Below are 18,672 nucleotides of genomic sequence, written 5' to 3'. Positions count from 1 at the left end.
TCACGCTTTCCCTGGGAAATTAGTGCATTTGAGCCACCGATCATTCAAAACACGGTAATTTTATCATCGGTTCTTCGAATCGCCTCAGAGTCACCCCGTTTTCTATTCACCCAGGGTGCCCACGGCCGCCGCCTCCAGACGGACACGGCGACAAGCGCAGGACTAAACGCGGCGAGGGATCCGCTCGGAGAAGACGCCTCGGCGTCCGACACCACGAAGTTACAGAAAACCGGCGCTATATTCAGTTTTAGGTCTTTTAAACACCCGGTTCCGCGCAGTACGAGGCAGCTGCAGCCGAGCTCGCCGAAAGCCCCCTTGCTCGGGGGAGGGGGGCCGCCAACCCCCTTACCTGCCGAAATCCACCTTGCCGGAGGGATGCGCCTCGTAGAAATCCATGGGGGCCTCTCCCGCCGCCGGCAGCGGCGCGGGGCTCCGGCGGGGCGGGGGACGGGACAGCCCGCCGCTGCGGCTCTGCCCGCCTCCCTAAGCCGCCGGCAGAGGGGCAGCCCGGCGCTGCGGCGGCGCCCGCTCCTCCCGACGGCGCGGCCCGCTCGCCCGCCGCCGCCCCGCATTTAAGGCGCGGCGGGGCGGGGGGCGGACGGCGGCGCTTGACCCACGCCTCGCCGCCGGTGTCGGGTTTCAAAGCCAGCCCGGCCTCGCCGCTCGCCTCGCAGGGGCGGGGTGGCCGCCGGGGTCGCCCCACCACGGGCCCCTCCGGGCTCACCCCCCCCCGCGCTGCTCGCCCCCCCCCCCCCCCATTCCGCCCCCCTCCCCCCCATTCCGCCCCCCTGCCATTTCGCACCGCCCCGCCGCAAGCTCCGGTTACTCCTCCGAGAAGTTGGAGGGGGACACCGGCTTCCCCCCCCGCCCCGACCCGGCCCCCATAGGAGAGTGGGCCCCGGGCGGGCGAGCCCCTCTCGTCACAGTTCCGTCCCCCCTAGAGGGGCGGCAGCACCGGTCCGACCGGACCCGGTTCTTCATCTTCCCCCCCCCTTCCCTCCCGGCTCACTCACTTGTCGTAGTCTTGTGTCATGTCTGGCGGAGGCAGCGGGCGGCAGAACTGGCCCGGCGGGTCGGGAGGGCGAGGCGGGGGCGAGCGGAGCGAGCAGCGCGCAGCCCGCCGCACCGACGAGTTTTGTCGGCTTTTCTCGCCCGCTCAGGTGGCTGCCGCAGCCGCAGGTGGACGGGCGCCGCGCGCCGCCCGCCATTGGCTGCCGCCGATGGCGGGGCGGAGCCGCCGCGCCCCCATTGGGCGGGAGGGCGCGGGGCGGTGCCGGCGCTCGTGCGGGGCTCCGAGAGGGACTGGGGGCGCCGCGGCGGAGGCGGCCGGTGGGGCTCGGGCCGCGCCAGGCCGAACCGAAGCCGGCGGTGGGTGATAGGAGCTGTCGCCCTTTCGTTACAACGCGGGGGAACGGCGAGTAAAGGGACGAGTAAAACTTCGCGGGGAAGGTGATCCCCGGCTCAGAGGCCCACCCTCCCGCCCCCAGCAGCGCACCTCGCTGTCAGAAGCCGCTTTTCTGAGGGAAAAAAAAGCCCTTTTCCTCCCGTTTTCACCGCTCCCCCTACACGTATAGCGTTCGCGGGCGCTGAGGCGCTGGCACCGGCGTCCCCAGCGCTCTTCTCCCGGCGGCAGTAGGCGAGGGCTCGGCGGCCGGCCCGTCCCGCTCCGCGCTGAGGCCCGGGGCCGCGCTGGAGGGGAGTCGCCTCACGGCACCCCGACCGGGGGCCAGGACTCGCGGCAGGGGACGCGGGAGGCACCTTGGGATCTTTTTCCGCACTAAAAAAGGGTGTACCCTTCTCCCTCTCCTATCCCGTATAACCTTCCTTCTTTTTCCTGTACTGAACTCATTTTTTGGAAAGTCTGGAAGTGACAGAAAAGTTTAGTGTACTGTACAGTGGATCCTATCATCGTTATGTGCCTCATAGATGAACCCGGATTTGGAGAGAAAGAGAGGTTTAGGATGGAGTTACTGCTGGAAATGCATCTAAATCTTCTGGTTTAACAGCAGCAGAAACATTACGAATCCATCGGATATATCCAAAGTGTCATGCATGAATTTAAATCAGAAAAATCTTAAGTTTCTCCTTGAGAAATAAGGGTGGGAGGTTGCTTGTTTAAGTAACACGTTGAATCAAATCCATATAGCAACAATGCTATCTATCATATGTCATGCTTCAGATAGCTACTGTAATTTAAAAGTATGGACACTAATAAAAGGTCTCTCCTTCTAGGTCAAAATTCTCTTCCCTATTTGTACAGGATATACTCCAATGCAAAATTATAGAAGGATAATTCAAGCAGCCAACCGAAGGAAATATGAAACTAAAGGGAACAAACTTTCACTAAGGGTCTAATCCTGGAAGTTGCTTAATATCCTCTGACTGGATTACAACTAGCGTTCTAGAAACAAAATACTTTGTTTGGATCTGCAAACATTGCTATTAGGATGGCAAAGGACAAATAACATTACTGAAGTAGGATCTTGCTCTACAAAGTGAAATGAACTGATGTAAATTGTTCTTCATGACGTGCAATAAAAGGTGTCCTACATTTTTAACCTATTTGGAAAAATATAATTCAAGATTACACAGAAGAAAATTTATCTGCTCTCACATACAAAAAAAACCTACTGCCATCCAATTAAGATGTCAGATAGTTACATTTTCTCAAACGAGTATAACCTGCTTTGTTTCCAATACAAATTACAAAATGAGCTCAAAATTGCAAGTATTGGAAAGGACTGCTAACTTTCTCAGGTGTTATTCATTCCTCACACTCCCCACTTCTGCTCGTAGAATTCTGGGATGTGCAGACACAATCACTGCTCTTTGGCACACATGCATACTTTTCATTAACAATAAAATATAATACTACCCTGTAGCTGTAAGTGACCCAGATGCGGTACGTGATGAAGTTCAGTCGCATGTTTACGTTGCACCGGAATTGCTGAAATCTTAGTAATGTGCCACACTTGGTATTTCTGCTTAAACTAGAATTTACCAGGATTTTATTCCAAATAAATCAAAGCTGTTGTCTTTGCAAAAGGGAGAGCTTTTTTTAACAGCCTGATCCGACAATGAAAACTTAGTTATCAACATAGCAATCACTTCCACCTTCAGGAGACAATGATATAAACACCGTATTGTGACACCGCTGAGTAATCTACCGGTCACAATCTAGACTTGGTAACACCATTTGTAGGTGTATTTCTGTGATGTCACTAACCGGGTTGCATCATCGCTGAATAAAATCAGGCAAGAAGCACAAAGGGATTTAGCAGAGCTTTGGCTTGGGCATAAAGCTGTGCTGGCCTGATGCGGCAACGCTCTGGCAGGACTTCCCTTGCCCTGCGCTGTCAGGCGTTCGCTCCAACTTCTTCCCTCGCTCGGCCCTTTCGCCTTAATCTCACTGCTCTCCTCCGCCTCTCATGCCTTTCCCTTTACCTTTCCTTCTGCCTCCATCCTGCCTTCAGCGTTCTCCTTCCCGTCTTCATGTATTCGTTGCCTTTTAAATGAACCTCACTCAAAATACAAAAGGAGCCCCTCTGAACTCATGCGCCATTTGCAACGACCCGGCCAAGCACTGTCTCAACGTGCTCGCACCTCCTCCTAGTCTGTCTTTTGACGGAGAATCTACCTAGAGAAACAGGGAAGTATTCTGGGCAAGGATTAGCTACTGTTACAACTTACCTAACAAATAAGGTTTTAAAATCTCATACCTGATAATTATCATCTACACGCACTGGCCATTCACACCTGTGTAATATACAAACAAGTTGCATCAAGTTTGTAGCAGTACTTTTGATTTCACAAAACGCAGCAGGGAGTCAAAACAAGGTACTTTCTGCTTAATCTGAATCCCTAAAATGCGAGGGCCAGGCTGCAGAGCTGGCTGTAAAGAGCGGTGAATCTTCTATACTCCCCTCCACTACACGGCACACCAGGCAAGCTTTTCTCTTCTGCAACAGGCCTGTGGTCACCAACAACAGAACTGGAAAAGAAGGCCCAAAGCAGAATTCGCTGAAGGCATCAAAGGGCTGGGGAAAAACAAAAAAAAAAAAAAAGAAAAAAAAAAAGAAAAGCCCAGGCAGAAGTTCATGAACTCCCTAGGAAGTGAGGTGAAAGCAGGCACAGTGGAAAGAAATAGAAAGACAAGTGACAGCGGAAAAGGAAGCTGGAAATGCCTTGTAGGAAAGCGAAGATGGAAAATGCTGGGGGGGGGGGGAAGGGTAAAAAAATAAATGTAAGTACAGTATGTGAAATACAGGACAGGAAAATAAAAGAACCAGTTTGCTTTTTTGCTTCAGTCGTATCCCTATGCACGAGCTTGCAGGCCGTCCTTCGAGATTGCCCTTTTAATTCTGTATTTAGCCCTAAAGATAACGCAGACGCTGTTGAGAGCATGCAGACTGTCCAGGGACAGGAGATGCAGCTCCATCAGCCTGACTGAGGCTCCTCTGAAATGATTATAACTTAAATGAATCAGTTTTGCAGTAGCCTATATATTAAAAAAATAAGTCAGACTGAAGCCGAGAATTTTATCAATGATAAAACCTTTAGCACACTAACCAGTCTCACTGAACATTTCTCATCTCTGCTCGATGTTGCGCTTGCTCTGGGTTTGACTTCTGCGTACGCAGGTCCTGCCGCACAGGCCGACAGCGGTGGTAGCAAGGGAACAGCGTGTGCAGCTCTTTGGCTGCATACTGTTCTCTGCCTAATCCGCTTGGCTCCGCTGCGTGGAAACCACCCAGCTGCCCAGTTAGGAGTTACAAATGCCACGGATCTCAGCTCACTAAACAAAAGTGTTTTGTCACAATCGTGTATCAACACAGCACAACTTACCGTGCATGTGAGCTCCAGGGCCGGGTGGATTCCTTCGCATCCTGGCGTCACAGCAAGTTGCAGGTGGTGGTCACAGGGAGCCCTGTATCACAGTCTGATACCCTGACCTTGAGAGCTGGGGCACTTGGATACAGTTTTAGGACTTTCTTTTCTTCCACGGGCCTGTCACGGGTGGCGTCTTCACCCCTCTCTCTCACAGCTGCCTTTACTCCGCACCCCTCAGGCAGCCCTGTCAGAGGCGTGCAGTGCTGCTTCAGACAGCGTTGCAGGTGTCCTCCATGAACAGGCAGCACAGAAGCACCCCAGGATCCAGATCAAGCTTTCGGATTGCAACATTGCCACTGAGTGTCTTTAGCATCTTTCTCATGAGGCAATGGCAGGGTCTGCAGCTGATGAGCAAAGCCACTGCAAGGACAACAGGGAGCAGACACACAATACTTCTACAATACAGAGCAGCCATGTCAGATTATTAGAGGAATGTGGAGGCTTGTATTTTCTTTTAAAACTACCTGATGTACTGCTGGAGGCAGAGTGTAGATGCGGAGGATCGCGGAGGAGTGTTCTTGCTCTCAAAATGCTGCCGTTAGCAGTTGTACAAGGGCAGCTATAACCTCATGTGAGGACACGAGCATTCATCATCTCCTGTTCTGCCAGCCCTTACTCACTCTCTTGTTCACTGTTTCAGCAGCATCCTAGCACAAGCAGTGGTGAGGAAAGCTCTTTCACGTACACCTTTTTCCACATCGTGGCATCCCCTTTATATCCTCCCTCATCTAATCTGGCCAGGAACAAGGGAGCTACATGTGTGAGCAGCAACAAGACCAGTAACTGCAGAGGAGACATTGGAAAGCATGCATTCTGCATTCAGTGCAAGGACAACTGCGGCAAGAGACACTGCTTTGGCAAATCCACATACTAACATGCTCAGCCAGGAAATACGTATGACTGTATGTGCTGGGAAGCCCATTTCATTTTGGATTCATGAATTGAAGTTATCCTGATTCTCCTGTGCTTGCAAAGCAGCATAAAACTTACTCAAGCTGACATGGGGAAGGGACAGATGCACCAGGGTGCAGACACTTATTCAAGGACTTAACATTTTCAGACTTTACCTCTCCCAAAAGCATTGTGGGTCCTGATCCTGGCCCTTTTTGCTCCCAGCCCTGCAGAAGCACCCTCTTAACAACTTCCTGTAAATACCCTGAAATCATCTTTTCAGGATCATCAGCAAAAGTCTTGTTTGTCCATAAAGGGAGAAAAGTCATTTTGAGGCCTTTTGAGCTTCCCAAGAAGTTATGAGAAAGCGAGTTATTCATTGCGTTGCCTGCAACATTGCATGAAGCTTTCTCAAGTCTTCCAAACACTGTTGTTTCAGGGGACATGTTAAAAATGAGTTAGGAAAGATGTAATTGCAGTGAAGCTCATACAACACACTATAGCCAATAAATTAGGGTAGTATTGCTTACAGGCATTGGGCTTTGACGATTCTCATTCTCTTGTTAAATCCGGTTCAGGGCCCTCGCTCTGCATAAAAGGTTAAGGAGAAAGTCAAATACCTCTCCTTCGTGTCTGGAAAATGGTAACAACTTTAAAAAGAAAAATGTATTTGACTGAGACTAAGTTGATGTTGAGAATGCAGACACATGGAGGTAGTGAAAAAACTAGTAAGGTAAAATTCCAGTTCTGCTGAAGGCTGAACCTTTCAAAAGAAAATGAGACATCTCTCATATTTCTCCAGTGAAACAACAGAAAGGCTGCATTATTTAAGAGAATTCATAAAGCAAGGTTACTTTTGCGCTTTTAAAGATAGAAAAAACATAGTACATTAAAATATAAAAACCTAGGAAATAGCCTAAATTCACTTTAGAAGGCACATCAAGGTCTCAGAATAACTGATTTGCTATTGTCTAAGTTAATAATTATTTAACTATTCTAAATCTTAATATATAATGTTTTAAAAGTTTAATCGAAAAAAACCACTTGCCTTTATCTACACCCTTAAGAACTCTGTTCAACTTTTTCAGTAAGAAACAAAACAAACCGGGTTCTCTCTACTTAAAATTTCCATGAGAAAAAGTACAAAAAAAAAAAAAGTAGCTATCAGAAAGTTGAGTTTTCCCCGGAAATTTTCAGCAACTAGTTACAGAAAGGATCTGTAACTTAAAAGTCAATAGAAGAGGTGGCTGGAACTGTGGGGTTGCGGCAGACACCCTCCCCTTCAGCTATCCGCCGGTAGCTGTCTGTTCAACCAGCGCTGCTCCACCTCAGGGTTATATTAACTGGACCCAGAGTAGTTGTCCCAAGTGAGCTCAACTGCACTTCACTGAAGATAAGGCACTCTCGTGGCTCGTCAGCTTCTTAAACATCATTACTCCAACATAAGTGTTGATTGATTAAACTGGATAGAACTAACATTAAGTATTTCAGGGGCACACCCTTTACTTTTAAATCTGGCTCTTAACCTATGTGTCCAGAAGGCACATGGCTCTTGATGATTAACTGCAAGCTTTATTCCAGTTTATTAAAGTACAGCTTTAATTTATTCTAACATCTAAGGGAGCTTTGTTACGTTTGTAACAATGTAACAATGAACACAGTATTTTTAATTTATGAAGCTCAGATTTTACTACTACAGTACTTTTAAAAGAAAGGTGTACCTATAATTAAGTGCATAAGTCTTTCAAATACAGACTTCTGAATTAAATAAATCCTTTATGTGTAACAAGGTGTCTTTTAGATAGTTAATTCAAAACTTTAACAGATATTATAGTAAAAAGCATGAGACACTTTCGGTCGCTTGAGCAAGCACTGTTGAGAACACTGACAATGTGTATTACACTTCTGTAGATTTTTAACTGACACAAATACTCATCTAAAGCAAGAACAATGAATAATTTTACCAGATGCTTAGAAAGTTTAGTGATTCACTCAGGTGAGGTCAAACATAAAAGATAATGGCTAATTTCAAAACACAAACACCGGACACAAGATGAGATTCAAACTGGTCTATTCTGAGTCCATTAATGTTAACATCAGTTCAAGACACATCTTGCCAGAGGTCTGAAGTATTTGGCACAATGTGGCAATAGATTTAGACATACTAAACGGTACCCACTTATGAAATCTCTAACACATACAACAAGTAACAACTCAGTCTGCTCTTTCCTCTTCCCCCATGAAGCACAGTTTAGCTCTGTACGGCTAAAACTATGCCTTCGCATCTGCATGTTACAATCGCTTTATAGACTATTGCTCTAAATCCTTGTTTTACAATATCTACTTAAAATATCTGAAAAAGTAAAAAACTTTCACCCAAACTGAGTCTTCTCTGTCACCTTAAGTTAGGACACCACGCTCAATTACACCCTGCCTCTACTGAGCCAGCAAAGCCTCCTGGTTTGCCGGTATTTCCAAGTAACTATTACAACTTACCTTTAATAGTCCTGTCTGCTCTACCTGTGCTTGAAATACTGCTTTATCACTTAGCTCCAGACAGGTAGGGCAGCACACCTGCTCTCCTATCATTTGCCTGTTCCCAATTTTTAGACGACTGCTTCACAGATTGAACCGCAACAGATTTTAAACCCTTCCATCATATTCTGAGAACTGAACTATATTCGCTGAACTGATTACCTTCCCAGCTTCCATCTCACTGAAGCCCTTGCTCAGGAAGGAAGCTATTACTCTTTATAAAGTCTGCAGACACCATTTTTCTTGTCTATAATAATGCTTAGGAACAGCTGTTGATTTTGGTTTTGATCAAATAGATTTGGCAACTTCCGTACCGTACTGATGGCTGGAGTTGCTGAAGTTTATTTCATTCAACCGAAAGCAGCATTATTCATGTTACGGTGTCTTTAATGTAGCAGCAGCACCCAACTTCATTTACACATTGTCTGGAAGTTTTCAAAACACAGTGCATGAATAAGATCGAGCATGAGAAACCGGCAGAATGGCTGAGGCGCAAGCTGCTGAAGGTGCTGGATTATAAAGCAGACAGAAGAAATTCAACCGACAGCAGCCTCACAAAAGAAGAACGACAGGAGGACCCGGCACTTACTGTTGCACAAGAAACAGGATGGGCAGTGCCAGGTGTAAAAGTAGCTGCAAAATCTGGGAAGCCTGGAGTGGAACACGCACCTGAAAGGTGTTAACTTGAACGAGAGGCTCAGGCATAACAAGAGACTGGCTGATACGCGGGATGCAAGGAAACGTAGAAAACAGTGCCAGAGTTGCTCCAGAACAGCCTGTTTAGAAACAATGACTAAAAAACTCACTGCGCTGAAAACATCAACCAACTGCTCCTTTTATTTGTTAACACACCATTTCAAACCAAAGTAAACATTACTTTCTAGAAATGTATTTGCTGTCATACAACAGTAGGTAAAAAAAATAGATAATATTTTAATTGCAAAATCTCATGATGTAATTAGATGCTAACGTGCTGTCCATTACACTCGAAGTATGTACAATTATGCCAAAAAATGGTAATTTTATAGCTTCCTGTTGGCTCTGATGCAAAGTGAGGAAATAAATTCTGATAAACAGATTCTTTGGTAACTTTCCCAGCTAGAAACCGGTAACTTAAATTATAGATAAAATGACACTACAACTAAAGTACAGTAGTAGATCTCAGCACTACTATCTTAACAAAAAATTTCCATGCAGGAAAAAGGATCAATATGATACCATGGTTTGGGATCCAACTAATTTACACAGTTTTAATACTGTTACTTTTAGGCCTTTTTACTTCCTTAGGCCTGTGTTGTATTTTGGCTTTTTACAGAGTTTTTTGTTAAAAAGTTTGTGTTCTACCACACACACCTCATCATGGATATAAGAGGGCTGTATCCGCAGAAGAAAGGAGAATAACTGTATTACAAAATGGTAACTCTGGGGAAAGTCCATTTCTCTGTAATGAGCCAGATGACCACATTTTCTGAAAAGAAAGAAGGAAAAAAACACCCTAAATTACAAGTGCATTTAGTTAGTATTTAGCTAGCGTTTATATATTTAAATGTAATTAGAAGAAAACGATACATTTTATCAACTGCATAAATCACAATTCTGGTCTACAATGTCGATTCTGTTAAAGGGTGCACTCCTGCCAAACCTTGAAGTAGAGAACTGGACCAAGGCACATTTAGAGATGGTGCAGACACAGCGAGGAGGAAAAGCCTGTATAGCTTCTTGCACCATGAATCAGGATCATACTCAACCATACAAAGAACACATTCTTTGCCTTTCAGGACTTAACTGAACCACTGGTCATTCTGCCAGCTTTTAGCAAACGTAGCAAAGTGTGAAAATGGCTACCTTACTCTATTTTTAAAATTTCTAAGACTCTCCAGGGGGCTAGAGCATCGCTGCTATGAGGACAGGCTGAGAGAGTTGGGGCTGTTCAGCCTGGAGAAGAGAAGGCTCCAGGGAGACCTTATAGCCCCTTCCAGTACCTGAAGGGGCCCACAGGAAAGCTGGGGAGGGGCTCTTTATCAGGGAGTGGAGTGATAGGACAAGGGGTAACGGTTTCAAACTGAAACAGGGGAAATTTAGATTAGATATTAGAAAGAAATTCTTTACCGTGACGGTGGTGAGACACTGGAACAGGTTGCCCAGGGAAGCTGTGGCTGCCCCATCCCTGGAAGTGTTCAAGACCAGGCTGGATGGGGCTTTGAGCAGCCTGGTCTAGTGGGAGGTGTCCTTGCCCACAGCAGGGGGGCTGGAACCAGGTGATCTTTAAGAGCTCTTCCAACCCAAAACATTCTATGACTCTATGATCCAATGGAGACATCCCAGGATCTTTTCTCTATTCCTTGCCCACACTCTCCATAGGGCCCCCTCTCCTCTTCCTGACACTATTGCATGGGTTTATAACCCATCCATTTCTTCTCTGTTGCCTTTGTGGGCTAAATGTAAATTACCTGTCTAGAAACAACAGAGAATATCTAAGTTCAAGTCAAAGGAGTAATATAGGAAACACCAGGGCAAACATTGACCCGGTCAAGAGAAAGTAATTAGTGCTGTAGCAGCCTTCTGCTTAATTATTTTGTAGCTTTCACAGTGAAAATGTTAATGAAAATGGTGAGGTGATTTTACTGATGAAGTATATAATGAAAATAGCAGACTGGACTTGCTGGTAACAAGTGTCAGCCTGAACAAAAGAGGACACAGGGGACAGACTGCAGAGATAGCTGCGTAAACATTAAGTTCAGCATTTTCGGTTGGAAAAATACCCTGTTCTGGGTTAGCCCCAGATTTGTTTTTATTAAAAGTGGTAAGTTTAAAATAGTATAAAATTAATCTGTTTCATTGAAAAAAAAAAAAATCTTTTACATTGATATGGGGATTTAGGTGCTATTCACCATATAAGCCCTACTCATCTTCTAGCTTAGTAGGCATTACCCTGGGATGTGGAGAAGCAGAGTTTAAAATTTCCCCCCTCTGTCTGATTCAGAGCAGCGGTCTTAAATATTCACCAGAACAAGGACTGGAACCTGTCTGTCCCAATTTACGGGCAAGTGTGCTAATTACTAGACTATAGAGTCATTTGCTCGCTTCCCTCTGGCCCAACAAACATTTACATTTTACCTCAAACTGGCGGAACAGACGGACCCATCCTCGAGTGCCACGCAAGCCGCACTTCAGGGAGATGAGTCTTTGTTTAAAGCCTTCCGAAGTCTGGCAGATTAGAAATCTGAAACTAGGTTTTTTTGTGCCGTACAACCCACCCTATGCCCTGCCTCATGTTCCTCAAAAACTGCCAGCAACTTCTAACAAAAACTAAATTAGATCAGACATTCCAGCAGCGCCAGAATGAGTTAGCTGACCCCACAATCCAACGCGTTTGCTAAACTTGAGCTTCACTGAGAAATGTTGTCGGCTGAACCAAACCTGCATTTTTGGGCTCATATGAATTAAGACATTTTGCTATTTCCTAGTCCTAACCCTGAGATTCAGCAATTACAGCTCTTATGGCAACTTAGGTGTCAAATCTCAGTTTTCAGGGCAGGGGAGTGATATTGTATGTTCTGAGGCAAATGCATAATTATGTCCGCACTGTAGAGCGCCTATTTGATTAACTGGAGTTATACTTTTCACAAGAGTACCTAAACACAAATTTTTGCCCTATCTTGTGCTATTTCTGTGCTACTTACCCTAAGAGCATCTCTGAAGAGCTAAAAAAAATCCCAAGTGGTTTTAAATTTAGATGTGATAAGGGAAATCCATTTTTTCACACGTTGTAACACCTCATCTTATATCACCTAAAGACTTCTATAGCAAACCAATTTAGAATCCAGTTTAAAACTAAAAGTTTTAAAAGAAAAGAAAACGTAAGAGCATTTTACCAACCATTTGACCTATTTCAGCTTTACTGATCTGAAATCATACATCAGTCCTAGGATTAAAGTATTTCAGTAGTCCCAGCTAGACCATGCTGATTTTTAGAGAAAGAGAATTGGTAAGTTTGTATGTATAATAGAACTAAAAACAAACACTTGCATAGGATAAAACCTCATATCTGAGGGAGGAGATGCTGTTTTCCAAAGTTAAGTAAGTGTCAGATGTATAATTAACTACTTGCATTGCAAATGATATAATGGGAAATTTAACCGGTAAGAATTTAAATTCAAATCTTGTTTCATGAAGGCTATGACAGTTTGCCATTAACATTTTAATATATTACATATGAAAATGTAGGCTTAAAAAACAGACTTTGCATGAAAGATTATTCACACAAACATACACCAAAATATCCACTCGTTCTGTGTGTACATAAGATTTACGCAAATTTGTGGTAAAAGGATTATTACCTCTCCTCCCTTCAAAAAAAAAAAAAAAAAGCTTCTTATTCATACAAAAGAATGAATCCATACAACTAAAGCTCTTGTAATATAACACTGTGTTTACATTATTCCAACCCATTTCTGTCACAGTGGATATGTGAAAGGTAATGTGAAAAGGAAAATAAAGATAAGCAAATAAATCCACTGAAAGACAGAAAAGACTGCATATGGGTAAAAGCCAGTTATTTTCAAGGGGAATATTTAACGTTTTACAAATCAGAAAGGTATCTCTAAGATTTTATAGAGGCTGTTGCTCTCTTAAGCATGCCATTTATAAGCATATACCAGATAAAGATATTTAAGATGTTATTCAATGCGCTAATGAAATCTCATTTCACATTAATGTACCCTGACCTCCTTTCCAAAAAACCACGCTCTAACTGCACACATGAGAAATTCAGGAGAATCCAATCCACCTGCAAAGGTCAGCTTTTTCACTCTTACCCACCAGTACCTTCACCTTCTGGATCAGGATTTCATGATACGACCAATGGCCGAACTGAAATCTAGCCGATCATGCAGAGGCCGTACCACACCACCCAGGGAGTTTACAAGAAACACTATTTTAGATATTTCCTATTCCTTGGAGTAAATGCTGCCAAACTCCCACGCTCCCTCAGCGGGGCTTTTGCTCTCTTATCTCTGGCCACAGTTCTCTGCCAGCACCCACCAAGTCAAGAATTCACCAATTTTTGCAGAATTTGACCCAAGACGAGAAGGTATTAAAGGAAGAGTGAGAAGTTCAACACAAACCAGGCAGATGCTTAAATATCCATATAATTTTGTACAAGGCTGGATTAGCTGGGCGATCATTCTCATTGCTACTTAGGTCCTTGAAAGAAAATAATTTTACCAACAAATAGCATGACTGTTTTGATATACCCTTAACTGAATATAAAAATTCCCTTTCACTTGAGAAGTCAGGATTTGGGAACAGTTCTATAGTAAAGACAGACACTAAACTTCCTTAGTAGCACAAAATGTTTTCTTTCTCCATGTTTCTTTTCTACTTTTCTGCTTGCAAAAATTACAATTGTTGATTCCCAATATGCTTAGATGAAATAGTGATGAAGACCTTTCCACTTGTAACTTTTTTTTAAAAAAATATGTTCTGGAGGCATTAATTGCCTGCTTATTTCAACTCTGCCTGCTAATTTTAACTTCAATTTTGATTAAGGCCACCACAAAAGCAGTATAATGATTTAGCAAATTAATTTCCTGTGCTTTTTTGTGAGCCAGGGGAGAAAGGAATGGAACTGTTTTCCCATTCTCTGGAGAGCTGTGGCGCAAGTTTTTTTCTAAAACACTATGAAGAAGGAAGTGAAGTGAATATTTGTACCCAGCTGCTACTCTTGCCATGTGACTCTAGTTGTTGATTTTGTCTCATCTCCTCTCTTCTCTAAAGCTCACTTTGATCACTCTTCATATTACAATTTGTCTACTCCCAATCCAAGACTAACCATTCTGCACACGCCCCTTTCTACAAATTATTTTAACTGTGTGTGAATACATAGCTGTGTACACACCCCATATTTGTCATTTGTAAAAATATATATATATTTTTATATATATATATATATATATATATATATATATATATAAAAAATATATATATGGCACTTTACTTTCAGGAGAACTTCACAAAATATATTTCACAAAAATTTGAATACTTACTTCTCATTACATAGTTTAACTGTACACAGCCAATAGTCAGGGTTTTTGACTGTAAGTAAACCATGTTTTTCTTGCAAAACTCCCTTCAGGCTATGCCCGTGAAAACAACTCCCATCTGTGTTTTCTTCAGACCAACTTAACTGAAAACTTGAAGGATTTGGCTTTTCAGCAGGTAGCACTGAACCGGACAGCTTGCCAAACTGATTCTGTAAGTTCACAGCCGTTTCTGTACAAACAGAAACAAAGAAAAAACAAGGCAAAAAGTATTAGAATACTGTTTAGACGCAATTAATATGGAATGAAAATAGGGTATTTGTGCCTTATTTTATTTTATTTAAACCTCTGTGTGGAATACTGAGAAACCCCCATTCTATTTAAAATTCAACTTTGTCACACGGTATAGGGAAAGATTTTAAAAGACAATTAAAAATGCCACAGCTTTCATACATAATGATATTAATACTGGGGTACTCCAAAAGCATTCCCCAAGTAAAACATATAAAATCCATTTGATACTGCTGCTATTTTTATTCTGATAGAAAACACATGCCAGGACGCCTTTCGCTGTATTTACCTGGTTATATGCTATCACTCAGACTAGCTAAGATTTTGTTTTGAGTAATTTCCTGTGTATCAGAATTAAGGAAGCCTGGTTTCATAGACATATGGATTTAAGTTAAAGTTTTCCATAGTGCAAATTTCAACTGGGAAAACAAACAAACAAACAAACAACAACAAACCCCACTCCACCTTTCCCCACTGCTAGTAAAAGAATGACAAACTTTCATAAGTTACTGAGGCTGAGAAGGAAAAGAAGGTATGACGATAGATCAGCACGCACAATATGACCACCTAAGCCTTGCTTCCCCAGGATAAAAAGCAGATTAAAAAACACTGTTGTTGGAGCTGCAACTTCTTTTTATGACTTGTCTCTGAATAAATTCATTCATAAGCTGGAAAAAAAGCAGAAGAGACATCCTAGAGTAATCCAAAGACTGGGAAGCTTATCTTACAAGAGGACACTGAAATCTACCATCAAAACCAAAGTCTGAGGAAGGTTTCTGAAAACCTGTATCTGGCACATAAGTGTTCTAGAGCACTCTTCGTGTCTACTATTTTAAATTTGGTTTAAGATGTATCTTGCCCAGTTGCAATGGCATTATGTGACATTCCTCCTTGCAAGAGCTAGTGGTAAAGCTCTGTAATCTAAGTGGCCCTCTTTTAGCTCAAAGAGAAGCAGAGCCGAGTGAGGAATCTAGAGTGCCACAGAAATGATCAATAATGAATAAATGCAGGAACTAAAGGCCATCTGATCAGCTTGAAATAAGCAAACCTAAACGTGTATTTCCATGGAACATGACTTGACTGCAGGAGCAACCCTACCGAATTTTGAAGAGTAAGAACATTTAAAAAACCCCAATTGCATCCTTGAAAGAGAAATCCAACACGTGTTATTCAAACCAAACAGGATTATACAACTTGTTTAGAAGTCCTTGAACCAGTCCCTTCCAGAAACTGGAAAAGTATATAAATGGAACAAATATCACTTGACACACTAAATCTCTCTCCAAATATCGGCTCCTTACTAAATACTATTAAACGTAGAATGAAGAACTTCAGATCTAATTTTGTTGAATAAAATGCTGGTTTTCCATATTTGCACAGATAAGTGGGGGTTTTGTGGGTTTGTTTGTTTGCTTTTATGGCAACATAAAATACAGTAATTTCTTATAAGTACTAGTAGAGCTACTAAAATGAAGTAGATGTACCTGCACTCTAACCATGTATAGCTAGCTATTGAAGTAAAGCCATGTTCAGACAAGCCTTCCTCACTTTCTACGGAAGACTGCAAGAAGGAGTGGGAGACAAGAGGGACATGCAAGGTCTACCAAAGGACATTCTGGGATATCCACACCAAAGGATACAAGGAAGTAAAGGAGGAAACGGACAGGAAAGCTATGGAAGACCACCAACAATTCATGAAGATCACAGTTATATAAAGGCAGCTAACAAACCAGTGAAGATGATAACAGTAGGCCATTAGGAAGACTGGCAAAGGCAGTTTCAGTTAAGCATGAGGAAAATGTCTGTTTGAAGAATTCCAGCCACAGGTTGTAAAATTAAAGTAAAAAAAAAGCACTACATTAATTGTACCCAGAGATGAAAGAGAGAAGAGAAAGTATTTTAAGATGTAAATGTTATCACAGTCAGGGCTGCACATTTTCTATGATGGGAAAAGTTGGAGCAGATTTCTGACTTGCTGGAAAGGCAAAATTTACTCACGTCTTCTCTTAAGAACTTTAGATTTCTGCTTGTCTGAATAAAAAAGTACCTTTTCACATCTCCACAGATACCTAGCAAAAAGAGACATAAGAATCATTAGGAAAAAGCAAGCTGGAGCAAACAAGCCAAAGGATAGTAATTTCTTACAAATACAGCTAGAGTTATTAAAATAAAATAATCTAATGGTTAGTGCTATTATTAAAAGCCACTGCCCCCCCACACATCTAGGAAGTCTTTTTTCAGAGTAGGCAAACTGAGGCATGTATGCCTAGATTTACGATAATCAGTTAATTGTTCAGTTGTATAGGCTACTTGTCACAGAAAGTGAGCATTTAATTAATATGCTAGATAAACATTATGAGTGTAAACAGAAAATTAAGACAGGGATTTAATCGCTCTATTCACTCAAGCTTGATGGATGGAAATGTGAAGCAAAATCTTAACCTTTTTAATTTCTGCGGTGGTCAGGATTTCACATAAAACTTTCTACCTTAAAAAAAAGTACTTAAAACCTCTTACTTGGCTCTTTCTTCATCCAGTTTCTTTTGCTTCACATCCAAGGAACATTTTATAACCTTGTACCACTTTTTGAACTCAAAATACGGACCACCTGAATAAAACATTCACATTTTAGGTTGGGAAGAAGTCAAAGAAACATGCAATACACAGAAGGTGGTCTCCATGCAGTTAGACTCTGTGTCTTCCACCTGTATTGCACACCTATCCTGAATTCTATGTGCTTTAAGAAGACATACTCAATCTAACAATTCTGTAAGAAAGAGAAATGCAGAAATGCAGTGAAAGAACAGCAAGTCGTAAGAAGTGCAAAGAAGCTCCTTAGCTTAGGATAGATTTCATAAATTTAGCACAATTCAAACCCTTTCCCTCCTTCCTGAAAGTTAAGCCTAGGAACTACCCCTTCTCTACCAAATGAACTAGATGTCCACGGTGGGAAGTGGCCTTCACCTGATTGAAAGTTGACTTCAAGGGATTAATGCAACTATACCTCAAGCTTAGGTTTAAACAAGTAAGATCTAAACAAGCTCAGATGTAAAATTTCAAATAGTTTCATCAGCTCCTCACTGTTCGTTCTACTATCCATGAAATGTTATAGGGCACGAAGAATGGGCTAGGTAATTGTATTCACTTCATATCAGCCTCCCATGGTTTTCAGCACAGGAACTTCACTCCATATCTGAACAAATATTTATCAGCACATGCAAAAACATTAAGGCAGATGGCATTCCCGCAGCCCATTCATCATCCATGCTCCAAAGAGGCACAGGACTGAAGCAGACCAACTGGGTACAGTAAGTATAAGTATTCCAAACAGAACTATGGTGTAGATTTATATATTTAAAATATAATCAACTCTTATTACCCATGGGTGGATTATCTGCATTGTGAATTAACCAGGCTTTGCATTTCCCCATCACCTCAGCTGCACTGCGTGCGATGCTCGCATCATGCTTTGCTTTGCCAGCTAGTTGTTTAAACGGTTTTGAAGGTGAATATACTATTCTTATAATCAAGCTTACATACGTTTTGTATTATCTGCATTTTTGCTATTCAAGTTACCCTGCCACAGGATGTCTTAGATGCTAGAAATATGGATGGACTCAAAAAGCAACAGACAAATGAAGGGAAGAAAAACCCTTCAGTAGTTCTTAAAATTCAAAGGTGTGGATAAAACTTCTTTTGTTAACTCCTTAAACCCAGAGGTTTAAGTAAGTATTCCTAAATTGCTGGGAGGGCAGTTGGGAGGGGAGGGAGGCAGAAATTTTTATTAAACTCCCTATGAATTATTAAGCACCTGTCACAAGCAAAACCATTATCAGAGACATGATGCTACACTATCATAACCGTTCACCTGGCCAGTACTGCTGGTCTGATGTTCATATAGCCGAGCTGGCTGGAAAATACACAGCTCTGTGATACACACATACACATATACATCTCAACCACGTTTTATTGAAACATGGACAGTATTGTGTATCAGTGTAGTTCATAGAACACACACACACAC

General features: G+C 42.6%; 2 protein-coding genes across 3 annotated transcripts in view; both read right to left on the bottom strand.

The window, feature by feature from the left end:
• GRHL1 (grainyhead like transcription factor 1) overlaps positions 1-1,140 on the bottom strand; it is a 44,013-nt gene extending 42,873 nt beyond the window's left edge. The window contains exon 1 of the mRNA XM_063330463.1: positions 1,014-1,140. Coding sequence (XP_063186533.1) covers positions 1,014-1,033 — 20 coding nt within the window. The 5' untranslated portion in view covers positions 1,034-1,140. The remainder of the gene's footprint in view (positions 1-1,013) is intronic.
• A 6,497-nt stretch (positions 1,141-7,637) lies between these two features.
• TAF1B (TATA-box binding protein associated factor, RNA polymerase I subunit B) overlaps positions 7,638-18,672 on the bottom strand; it is a 50,315-nt gene continuing 39,280 nt past the window's right edge. Inside the window, exons 12-16 of one of the 2 annotated variants that reach the window (XM_063330461.1) lie at positions 17,166-17,256; positions 16,647-16,717; positions 14,364-14,589; positions 9,670-9,784; positions 7,638-9,092 (exon numbers count right to left, since the gene is read on the bottom strand). In XM_063330461.1, the coding sequence (XP_063186531.1) occupies positions 8,853-9,092; positions 9,670-9,784; positions 14,364-14,589; positions 16,647-16,717; positions 17,166-17,256 (743 nt within the window). In that variant the 3' untranslated portion in view covers positions 7,638-8,852. Of the gene's footprint in view, positions 9,093-9,118; positions 9,785-14,363; positions 14,590-16,646; positions 16,718-17,165; positions 17,257-18,672 lie in introns of those variants that run through there. The other variant, XM_063330462.1, reaches the window with a different exon arrangement.

The sequence above is a fragment of the Chroicocephalus ridibundus genome, chromosome 3 (genome assembly GCF_963924245.1).
Source record: "Chroicocephalus ridibundus chromosome 3, bChrRid1.1, whole genome shotgun sequence".
Lineage (NCBI taxonomy): Eukaryota > Metazoa > Chordata > Aves > Charadriiformes > Laridae > Chroicocephalus > Chroicocephalus ridibundus.
This window is presented reverse-complemented; position numbering and strand designations above follow the sequence as displayed.